This window comes from Vipera berus (assembly GCF_964194415.1).
Source record: "Vipera berus genome assembly, chromosome: 2".
Taxonomy (NCBI): domain Eukaryota; kingdom Metazoa; phylum Chordata; class Lepidosauria; order Squamata; family Viperidae; genus Vipera; species Vipera berus.
In genome coordinates, this window is record NC_138203.1 from 222,767,998 (window position 1) to 222,780,452 (window position 12,455).

Consider the following 12,455-nt stretch of genomic DNA (forward strand, 5'->3'; position numbering starts at 1 on the left):
TTCTCCCCAATAGATCGAATTAAGAACTTCAATAACTACCCAAATATGCTGAATTTGGAGGATGAAGGTTTCAGAATTTATTCTACATATTTCAGTTCTAACTCTTGAGAGTTAAGGCACTGGGCTAGAAAGAATGAGATGGTGAATTCAACTCTCACCTCATAGGGTTGCTGTTGTGGGGAAAATGGGAAGATGATGTGCTGGATAAGTTTGCTGCCTTGACTTATTTGTAAAAATAATGGAAGATGGACTACAAAAAAGATACTTGAAATATATGATGGCAATATACGATGGACTAAAAGAAACGCGGAACTTAAGAGCGAAAGGAACAATTGGGTTTTATTTAGAAATAAAGATTAAATATTAAAATTAAAGGTATTTGCCAATCTATTGCAGCATCGATTTTTTTATCAGTATTCATAAAAGAATTATATCTACATCAGTGGCATCAAGCTCCTACATGTCTTCTCAACATTTAGTGAGATGGTGAAGCTGACAGTCAAAGGGAACATTCATCTTTGGTGGGAATGCAATAAAGTATTGGAACTTTGGAAGAATGCGTTTAAAGAAATATATAACTAAACAAAAGATTCAATTGCTATGCATATTTGATGGTTAGATTAAGAAACCACAGAGTAAAAAACATTACGTTTTTGCCTATAGCAGCTCAATTTGTTAGCTAAGCAATGGGAATACCTGTAAAATAGTTCAATGGAGAGATGGAAGGATAATACCTGGTTATACCTTTATCTGAAAAAGTATCTGACAAGCCAAAGTAATGAATTTTTTAATAACAAATCGTGAAATGTCACTACTTACATAAGACAATCATCCTGGAAATAGCTTATTTCAAACACTGGGTATATCAAAATGTACCAGTACAATGTAATTTTTTAAAAATGTACTTAAAGCTAATAAATAAAAAATAAATATGAAATGACCTTGCTATTGCAGACAAATGAGACCAATTGTGTTGGCATGTATTTTATTGAAAATAAAATTATTTTAAGATATTAAACATATTCTGTTTGCTATTAAGCCCATGCTTATATGATTACAATTTAATATGCACATGTTTTATATATAAATACAGTCACACACATAAAATACAAAAATAACCTGATCTACAGTAAAATCTTTCTCAAAAGCCCAAATCAGCATATCGGCTTGACAGATTCAGCCTGAAGTCATACAATGAAGTAGTAACATTTAATACTTCTTAATTTCCTGTACTTCTAATTTTAATATTATTTTAATATTATTAAATTAAATTAATTTGTAAGCAACTTTAAGGCCAATATTTTCTAATTGCTTTGTATTGTAATATGTTTTTCTTCTATTTTATTATATATTTTGTATTGCTGAGGAAACTGGATACTGTATAAAATTTTAGGCCACAATACAAAAATTATCTCTCATGAAATAGATGTAAGTTCCTATTAAATTCTTCATCTTTATAAAAGCATTATATGGTATTACTAAGCACATGCTAATCCTTCCATATTTAGGTGACAAACAAACTTTTATTTTCTTAAATACTAAATTTGTAATAAGTTAGCAACTTGTAAAACCAAGCAAAACATTAGATTAGTGTGAAACAAAATCAATGTCCTTTTCTGATTTAGACAGCATCACTGCCAGATGGATGCATAACTGACTGATCAACCTCACCCAACATGTAGTCCTCAATGCAACTGGATCTACATGGTGGGAAGTAAAGCAGTGGGGTACCCCAAGGCTCTGTCTTAGGCTCAGTACTCTTCAATATTTTCATCAGTGATTTAGATGAGGGAATAGAAGGGGTACTCATCAAATTTACAGATTACACCAACCTAGCAGGAATACTCAGAAGATGGGCTCAAGATACAGAAAGATATCGGCATACTTGAAGACTTTGCCCTATATCTAACAAAACAAAATTCAATGGTAAGGAAATGTCTATGGAGATTCTCAGTCATCCAGGTCATAGGTGTCCCAAAGGTGCTTTTTCAGGAGGCATCTGGACTTTCCTGTTTTTCTATAGGGGGGGGAAAAGAATGTCCAGTTGCTTCCTGAAAAAAGCATCTTTGGGACAATAGTGAGGAAAGTAAAGTTCTACATTTAGACAAGAAAAACCAAACGAATATGCATAGAATAGATGGTACCTGGCTCAATAGTAGTAACTGTGAGAGAGATTGTGGAGTCCTAGTGGACAATCACTTAAATATGAGCCAACAGCGTGCTGCAGCTGCCAAAAAGAACAATGCAATCCTAGGCTGCATTAACAGAAGGATAGAATCAAGACCACATGGAGTGCTAGTGCCATTTTATAATGCCTTGGTAAGACCACATTTGGAATATTGCATCGAGTTTTGGTTGACACAGTATAAAGAAGATGTTGAGACTCTAGAAAGAGTGCAGAGAAGAACAACAAAGATGATTAGGACTGGAAGCAAAAATATATGAAGAACAGTTGCAGGAATTGAGTACGTCTAGTTTAATGAAGAGAAGGACTAGGGGTGACATGATGGCAGTGTTCCAATATCTCAGGGGCTGCCACAAAAAAGTGAGAGTCAAGCTATTCTCCAAAGCATCTGAAGGCAGGACAAGAAGCAACAGATGGAAATTAATCAAGGAGAGAAGCAACCTAGAACTAAGGAGAAATTTCCTGACAGTTAGAGCAATTAATCAGTGAAACAACTTGTCTGCAATTGGACAACTATTTGTCTGGAATGATGTTGGGTTTCCTGCTTGACCTGGGAGGTGGACTAGAAGACCTCCAAGGTCCCTTCCAATTCTGTTATTCTGCTTTCAAAGCCCGAATTTGCAGTTTTCAGCAACTGTATGTTTTGATAGTTTCATTACTATCTGAGGACAAGTTGTGCCTCCTTTAGCAGCAGCAGATTGTTTAATATTCATTCTTGTTATACAATGGAATTACAAATACAGAAATGTCATCATAAGAAGCAGGCTCTTTACTATCCTTGATCCAGTAATAACCATCCTCCTTCCCTCTTGCTTTTTGTACAAGCAATTTGGCCAATTCTGAAAACCTGTGAAAATAATATTGGATTTTATGCAGTGCAATTATAAACAATCCTAAAGAAACAGCTAAAAAACAAATGGCATACATTCCACAAATGTTTGGGAAATACAATATATTCTATGTACTAACCATTTTGACTGAAATTCAGAAAATTAATTTATATCAGGCTTTAGACAAAAAAAACTATTCTAAATACTGTGACTGGCTTAAAATACATTCTATTTCTCTTGGAACAGACAGGGCAAGGAGGAAAGTGAAACTAGAGCTATTTACAAGTGCCTTAAGCTTAGAGCAGGGGTAGGCAACCTCGGCTCTTTTATGACTCATGGACTTCAACTCCCAGAATTCCTGAGTCAGCTATGCTGACTCAGGAATTCTGGGAGTTGAAGTCCATGAGTCATAAAAGAGCCGAGGTTGCCTACTCCTGGCTTACAGCAAACCATTTCTATCTTTCCCAAAGACAGGGCAGCAGACTGTGTGAATTATGCAAGTGTTCCAAAAATGTTTTTGAAGCTCTACTGTATATTTAGATACAAAAATTGTGTTACTTGAACTTTAATGTATATTCTTTCTGCATGTGCTTGCTAATAAATTTTCAGGTTGCCTTACAAATGAAAAAAAATACAGTTTGCTAAACACCGATGCCTGACAGGCTGCCAATACAAAAATATGCATCATACCTATGCATTGTGACTGCTTAACCCAAAAGACTTGTTGTTAAGTTGCGAAGTCATGTCCGACACATCGCGACCCCATGGACAATGTTTCTCTAGGCCTTCCTGTTCTCTACCATCTTCTGGAGTCCATTTAGGCTCACGCCTACTGCTTCAGTGACTCCATCCAGCCACCTCATTCTCTGTCGTCCCCTTCTTCTCTTGCCCTCAACCTTTCCCAGCATTAGGCTCTTCTCCAGTGAGTCCTTCCTTCTCATTAGGTGGCCAAAGTATTTGAGTTTCAACTTCAGGATCTGGCCTTCTAAAGAGCAGTCAGGGTTGATCTCCTCTAGGACTGACCGGTTTGATCACCTTGCAGTCCAAGGGACTCGCAGGAGTCTTCTCCAGCACTGTAGTTCAAAGGCCTCAATTCTTTGGCGCTCAGCCTTTCTTATAGTCCAACTTTCACAGCCATACATTGCAACTGGGAAGACCATAGCCTTGACTATTCACACTTTTGTTGGCAGGGTGATGTCTCTGCTTTTTAGTGTGCTGTCTAGATTTGCCATGGCTTTCCTCCCCAGGAGCAAGCATCTTTTAATTTCTTGGCTGCACCCAAAAGACTAAAAATACATTTTTGCTGTTATATTATTGATGGGCTGTGCTGTGTGGTTCTTTACCAACGAAGACTGATATTAATGTGTAACCATTTGTTTATATTTTGCTGTGAACATTTTTAATGGCATAATTCCCATGCCTAACTTTTTATTCTAGAATGGGAAATAGATAGCAGTCATCATAGACCATCACCTTTATTTCATTTATGAACCTAGACTTAAACATGAATTGGCAGAGTATTCTGAGTCTCTCATTCCCATTTGTGGCTCTTCTGTTGGATCATATGTAACTTACAGCTATCTGAAAAAACATTCCAAGTGGGGCAATTGTATCCCAATCTTCACATTTTATTTTTTATTTCATGCATATCCCATTATGAGAAAAGTTACCTTCAAGCCAGTTTATTGTAGCAGCAAATAAGGGCAAAATATTGTTTAAACTTGAACAAGTTAAAATAACAAAGAAAAACCAGAACTTTTGCTAACTGCTTTTCCTCATCTTTATAAAGAGTACTTTAGAAATGGGGAAAAAATAGCAAATCTGTTTACTAAGAGATGGATTAAATTCTATCTCCCAACATCCTAGCCAGTTTAGGGGGATATATTGCCAGCTGTAAAGAATCATGAAGAAAATAAAAATAAAAAATCCTATACCATACTGTGATAGAAAATAGTTATCTACAAGTTAAAGAGGTAAATTAAAAAGCAAAGACCAAATGTAACCCAGAATAAATGTTCACCCTACCACATATAAAAGATTCATCCAAATTTAGTTCAGGTGGGGTTTTTGACCCCTATAAGTCTCAGGCAAAATGAATGCTATGCCCTCTTCCAATACAAAAAATGTTTTAGTTGCCTGGTATTCTAATACTCTATAACAGGGGTCCCCAATGCCTGGTCCGTGGACCGACGTCCACAGCATGCCAGCAAGCAGGCCTTACAGAGAAGCAAAGCTCCATCCTCGGGATGCAGGCAGTATTCAAAACCACACCCCCTCTGGTCCACGGGAAAAACTTTTTCCATAGCACCAGTCCCTGGTGCCCAAAACGTTGAAGACTTCTGCTCCATAAGCAAAGGATACTGATAAACGATCAGAATTTATTTCCTACAATAAGCTGTATAATACAGCTGTACAGCTGTATTATAATTGCACAGACTAACATGTTTCACTTCCTATATTTTTAACACCAGTATTTCTGCCAATTATTTTCATTGCCATGGATTATTTAAGGATTCCTTCAAAATTGGTACTGTTAATGTGTATCATCAGGCTGAATATAGTTCACAAATATACCTTATAATTAACTATCAGTCAACTGTTTCAGAAAATGGACTTCATTAATTATTGCTACAGTTCTGATAAAGCTCCGTAGAGAGATCTATCAAAACTTTGGTATTTCCAGAATTTTTGCAACCTGATTAGACTGATTTGTTGTTACCGAAATGGCTAGTTTATACTACTATAGAAATGTAAAAAGTTGAGGTTCGATGCTAATGCAATAGACGGAATTGGAAGTCAATGCTTCCCCCCCCCCTATTCCACACTTCTCTTTTTCCCTTCCCCTTTTCTTCGTTCCCTACTATTTGCTTTTGTACTTTTGTATTTTATATTATAAGCTAATAAAATATTTACAAATGAGAATTTTTACAACCTCAAATTGTACCTGTATGGATCAGTTGTATTGTTCTGAAGAAAAATTATGACCATTTGAGCTACCTCTTCATTGGACAAAACATCCCAAAGGCCATCTGTTGCCAGGATGAGGACATCATCTTCATTAACATTTTCTGACATTAAGTCAAATACCTCCACCTAGTCAGAAATAATGAAAAGATAAAAACTTTTTCAGTTGAGATTCCTAAACATCTAGGTGCTGAAATTTTATAAACCCACACACTGACAAGCTATACCCTATTTACAACCACTCAATGTTTTTGTATTTTAGAAGCCCTGAAGATTGCCCTACCAAAATATAACAGTAAATCAAATTTTGAAGGTGTAATTTGTAATGTAAATGTTGTATAGATTTGCAATTATGCAATACTACAACGCAAAAACCTGGCAGCACTTAATCACAGTGACATCTGTCCATTGAAAAAAATCTGAATTAAAAAATGCATTTTCTGGGACCAAGAAATTGCCTCCACAGTAAGATCTTGGTTCTGTGTTCAGGAAGCCTCATCCACAGTTACACTAATTACATTGCTTAATTAGCTGAATTCCCAGTTTCAAGATTCCTCCTCCAGGATACATGGGTTGGGTATGTACAATACTTTATCTAAAACACGGTTATCATTTGGGTCAGTAAATCATGCACTTATAGCTTTAGGAGTGCAACAATCTCTATGAAGGCATTTGAGTTGATTAAAATATAAGAATACTTGTAAGGAAGTGGGATACACACATCAACAGTCTTGCCCCCAATATCTTACATATGCCACTTCGTTTCTCAAATCTTCACGTTAAGGTGAAAAATCTGCAAATAATTGTACTTGAAAATCGGAAGAACCCCTTCCTGTGATTTGGGACCTGATTATCCTGAAGCTTCTCATATTTATTTTAACCAATGTGAAAGATTATTGCAGACTTCCCTACAGTATTCAATCCAGGAAGATCTTGGCAATGCTATCTATTTTCTTACATAAACACCCACACATATTTACATACACAGCCTATCCAGACATAACACTTGTTAGCACTGTTTCAGTTTCTGAAATAAAGTCACTGTTCTAAAATAATGAATAGGCTAAATATAGAGAAAAGGAAGTATCTAAACTATAGGCTGCTACTATCCATGTAGCATAGTACTTTCTTACCTTAGGGATGCAGGAGAGGAAAGGCTTAATTTCAATATTTGTTTCAATTACTTTCAACTGATGATCTCCCAGGCCTCGAGATACAGCCAGGGTGCCTAGTAAACGAGCCTGAAAGAGATGAGAATAGGTCCAGGCTAAAGATGTAGTATCTTAAGGCAACAATGTCACCCAAGAGTTAGAGTAAGCAGTAATGCATAAGTAATTTTATTTGTATCCAAATATTTATATTTGTATCCAAATAATTTACAGTATATTTGTATCCAAATATTTATTTTGCAGCTTGCAATATCAGCATAGTCAACAGTATAATTATCACGAAAAAGTAGCATTTTCCCATAGCATAGGAAGCATACCGTTACATGACAACATTGTTTTTACCTAGTAATTTAAAATAAAAATGGAGATGGAACACCAGAGGGCAGAGTTTTAATATCTTAGCAACTGTGCTTTTAGCCAACTGTTCTACTTTAGAAGCAAAGAGCTCCCAAGATCAGCTGTCTAATAAGGTGTTCAATAAACTGGCTGCTTTCATTTTTTTTAAATATCCAGAAGACTAAACCAGTCTTCTCCCATCTGGTGTCCTTTGGACTGCATTGAAATTGTAACTGCCAACCCACACAGTGGACAACTCTTTAGGCTAGGAATTCTAAACTTAACACAACCAGGGAACATCTGATTATTGAAGATTATTTAGGTTTTAACACAGAGATTACACATTCACAATTAAGTTCCTCTGAATTACTTCCCTGAATTAATTTGCTTACTCCCAAATACATGATCATAAAAAATAGCCAAAAATAGTGAAAATGTTGAAGCATGCCCCCACATAGCAGCCAGAGAAGCTTCTCCTTTTGGTCTAACCTGTTCTGGAGAGCACACGTGCCCAACATGTCCATTAGCTTTTCAAGTGGCAAGGATTCCCTTAGTATAGCTTTATAACCTTTTTTCTTCTACACTTCATTTCTATCAGTGTACTGTAATTGTTAGAATTAGAGGATTCATGGCCAACAAAGCCACAAAGAGTAGCTTCCTGTCTGTGGCCACGTCAGAGGATTTCTCTGACTGTTGCAGCCAAATAAGAAGGCTGTCCCTCAACAGCGCTGTTGCCATGAACACCACTGAGAAATGTCATCAACACTCCAAAGCCATCAGCAGCCTCTGGTGAACTGGACAGCTGGGTTAGCAAAGAGAAATTGGCAGGGCTATATGTCCCATCCCCTCACTCCTTTTCACCTAAAGATTAGTAACATCCACAAAGCCCCTGCCATCCCACTCATCAGAGCTCCCTGGGTGACCAAGGCATCCTCATCGGTCCCATCGTCAAATCAACCCTCTCCACTGATTATGCCCCATGAGAAAAGAGAAGCAAAAAAGAGGGATAGGAAGGTGGTGCCAATTCTCTTCCTCCATCCTCCTCTTCCTCAGAGGTTTCCTGTCTAGTTCCCAATGAGACAGTGAAGACTAGGCTGACACCACATTGAAGGGATAGGCCACCAAGTTTCCTGTTATGCGGTATAGATGCCTCCCCTCAGGAGGCATCTTGTCAGATGGAGAGGAATAGGGAGTTGTCCCTAGACGAGAAAAAGGAACAACAGTCAGGTCTCAAATCTACCAGGTTTTTCTGGGAAATAAAATAAAATTTCCACAACCAGAAGTTCCTAGGCCTGAAAGAACCAGAGTTGCCTATTCTCTTAGACAGAGGTATTTCCCTCTGTAATTGATTGCAGGTTTCCTCTTTCCCAAGATAATAATTATATTCAGTTGTGTGTGTGAGACTCAGGATAGTGAAGGTGTCCTTGTCATATATCTTTCCTCAGCCAGGATCCTCTCAAGAACTCTCTCCCCAGTATGCATTCTGTAGTACTCTTGCGTTGAACTCTTTGTTAACGTAGGGAGAAACATCAATAATCCAGAGAATGGGCAGGAGAAAATTTTATAACCCTGGGCTACAGCCAGGTCTGCCTCATAAATGCTAGCCTAGACGGCTTTCTGTTCTCAAGTAAAAGCACAGAAGCCAACATGGCCACTTGAAGGCAAGGCCAAAATCCAAATCTGTTCCTCATATGGAGCACATTTAAGGGTGGCAAACTAATTGGAAAAGCCCTGAGATTAAGACCCAAGAGAGAGAGACAGAGAGACACAGACAGAGAGAGAGATAGAGACAGAGAGAGACTCTTGAAAAAATGGAAAAAGAAGGTACATGATAGTGAATTTGATTTTCTGCTAGGATCCACAAAGTAATCTGCTCTTATCCCAAAATCCATCTAGAGAAGAATTGGTCATCAAGTTCTACAAGAACAAAAGAGGATAGAGTTTCAGTACAATTCAAACTATGAAGGCCTGAGGGACATCATACCTGTTTCCCATGTCCAGTAATCAGGGGGTATTTGAGATCATCTTTCATTACTGTTTTATATCCCCTGAAACAAACCAGAGAAATGAGTCTTCATTTTATTTCTCCTTCCACCACACTATGTCTACAAATTAGCATGGATACTTAAACCACCTGATCTTAATGGACACTTAATTCCTTGTTGAAATCTAAGGCTTCATCTCACAAAGATTTACAGCAACATTGTATTCATTTCTCTAAATGATTGGAAAAAACTATTTGCAAAGAGGTCAACATTTACATGACATCACACACGAATACATTATATGAAATGTAATAGGGGCAGCAGTTCTAAAGCAATTTCAGGCTTCAGGCTATAGAAGTCCACCAAATGTCAAATTATTTTTTTTTATTAGCAAACCTATTTCACCCTCCCCCATCATTTACTGTTCCCCATTGTAGACACTAAATATAAGAAATCTGTCCTGGAGGAGTCCTGGTTTTCATTTCCACTTTTAAGCAAAGAAAGTAACAATTAAAGATCATTGAAACTCTGAATGGCATATTTATCAGTGTGTAGAAAGAAACAAAAAATTATCCCCTCATTCTGTAACCAGGATCCATTCTAGTTTCAATATTATTAATATGCAAGGAAAACAATATGGTTGTAGGTAAACTGGTCACTCCATTGTTTCTTGGGGTTCTCTTAACTTAAATGGTCTAATTTAGAACAAGGATTACAAACGTAAGGAAAGAGTAAAAGTAGGTAGGGCAAATAAATGGAAGTAAACCATAACCAAGACAAGTTGTTAAAAAGCAACCTAAGGCAAAAAGGAAGGGAAGGACTACTTATCCAAAACAGAAAGACTCAAAAGATTATTCATAATAGGGACGCGGTAGCTCAGTGGGTTAGGACGCTGAGCTTGTCGATCAGAAGGTCGGCAGTTTGGCGGGTCGAATCCCGAGTGCCGCGTAACAGAGTGAGCGCCTGTTCATACAACATACCTAAATCTAGGCCACAGGTCTGCAACCCGTGGCTCCGGAGCCGCATGCGGCTCTTTCAGCCATCTCCTGCGGCTCCCAGTCCTCTGCCATGTGCAGTCCAAAAAAAAAAAAGTGTGACTAAAAAAGTTCAACCAATCAATTCAAATATGCAGGGTAGGTTCATATCTTGCCTTGGCTCCACTCTTCAGTCAAACCCTGTTCTGTGCATGCGCGTATGTATGCGCATGTGCACACATTTTTTTGCAGCTCCCAGTTTTTCCTTTTGTGAGGGAACTGGTTCCAAGTGGCTCTTTCACTGTTTCAGGTTGCTGACCCCTGATCTAGGCAATTCAAGAAACTCACCAGCCTTCCATTGAGTAATCTCGATAGAGGACCTTCTGGCCTAAATCATCTCCTTTCAATCTCCTTGGAAACTCAAACCGTGTGAACTCATCTGCTAAGAGCTTTGGGTAGATGGAAGCCTAGGGAAAAGAATGAAAACGGGGAAAGATTCAAAATACTGTTTTCAGAATACAAAGGTGAGCCTTGGGAAGTAGAAGCTGAAAAATTGGCCCTTGTATTTACAGTCTGATTTTAAGGAAGTCATTCAGTTTTCCCCATAAGGATTTTTTTTTTACACATACTTTTCCTCATAGAAAAAAGATAAAAGGTGTGAATTTCATCACTGGGCAAACAATTTGTTGTTCCAAATGATAAGAACATCAGCCTAATGTACTCTTTGTCTAGTTATACATAATTACATTTTCCGGAATTCTGCAGCCAGCATGGCAGATGGGCTAAAAATGTAGAGAATTGAAATGATCTGGATGGTATCAAACTGGGGAAACCTGTACTGAACAAGGCTCAATGTAACACTCAAAATAATACAGAATAGATACAATCTGCAATGTTCAGAAAAATCATAACATTTCTTTACTCTGGACCATTCTGGGAACAAGCATCTTGAACTTACCAGACACAAGTTAAATGTTTTGGTTAGTTAGTTAGTTAGTTAGTTAGTTAGTTAGTTAGTTAGTTAGTTAATTAATTAAAAAATAGAAAATGACTACACTTACCAGGTGCTGGATTCTCTTCCTGTCTGTCTCAGGGGTAAATTCAGAACTCAAGGGAATGATGCTCCGTTTTCGAACAAGAAGTGCCCTGAAAAATCAGTATTTTTTCTTTTCAAAGAGAGTTTTGCCACTTTTAATGGTTGTCTCCCATTTCATGTTTAAGATGGAAGAGTAATAACATAGTAAGGGAAGATTCTTTTTTGGTCAGTCCAAGAGCTCAACTGCTTCAATTTAAGGCTATTTTCTTTTGTGTAAGGCACCTTACTCTGAAGTTCACAATTAAAAGCCTCACTTTCCCAGTAGCTGGGAATGGGATTTTCGAGAGAAAACCAACACAGGTAGGATTAAAATGAAGCCATCTTTCTTGTGATCCAACCTGGAAAGAGATCTTCTGGTAGGGTTTTGGAAGATTGTACCTGTTCTACATGCCACATTCCTACACCAAATCCGGGTCATATGAAGCTGCATTATTTTAAAAAATGCCCACTTTAACTACCCTTTTTTTAAAAAAGCATGCTTATGCTCTAATTCTATTAGAAGGAAACAACTCTGACATAGTAATTTTTTAAATGTGTGGATTTTGTTATTCTTTGAAAATATTCAATTTTAGGCTTAATAAAATGTAGACATTTAGATAACTGTAGAAAATGTACTTAGCTAAAATAAAGCGCTAAATGTCTTTCGTTCCCATATTAAAGGAACATGCTAGAACTTATCCAGTGATCTTCTGGGTTTTGAACTCACCTACTATCACCTGCATTTGCCACATAGAGCCTTCCCTGCAGATAAAGAGCAACTAGTGCAGTGCAGCCTGCTGATTGGTTGCTTGCTTTCATCTCCTGGCCTATCATTTTATCCTGTTGGTAAAAACAGTATTTAATGATGTAAGACAGATATCAGATTTCCCAGCATTGAAGCCTAATTTCATCACCATTGTTCCCCACTGATGGTTGA

The 12,455-nt window shown here is 37.5% G+C and overlaps 1 protein-coding gene across 2 annotated transcripts in view; it reads right to left on the reverse strand.

Moving 5' to 3' along the window:
* PPM1M (protein phosphatase, Mg2+/Mn2+ dependent 1M) overlaps positions 1-12,455 on the reverse strand; it is a 29,571-nt gene that overhangs the window by 6,111 nt on the left and 11,005 nt on the right. The window contains exons 4-10 of one of the 2 annotated variants that reach the window (XR_014025339.1): positions 12,246-12,358; positions 11,505-11,589; positions 10,792-10,910; positions 9,469-9,532; positions 7,113-7,220; positions 5,960-6,108; positions 2,145-3,032 (exon numbers count right to left, since the gene is read on the reverse strand). Coding sequence is in view for 1 of the 2 variants with exons in the window: in XM_081319556.1 (XP_081175682.1) it covers positions 2,888-3,032; positions 5,960-6,108; positions 7,113-7,220; positions 9,469-9,532; positions 10,792-10,910; positions 11,505-11,589; positions 12,246-12,358 (783 nt within the window). In the remaining variant the exon portion in view is untranslated. Of the gene's footprint in view, positions 1-1,323; positions 3,033-5,959; positions 6,109-7,112; positions 7,221-9,468; positions 9,533-10,791; positions 10,911-11,504; positions 11,590-12,245; positions 12,359-12,455 lie in introns of those variants that run through there. The other variant, XM_081319556.1, reaches the window with a different exon arrangement.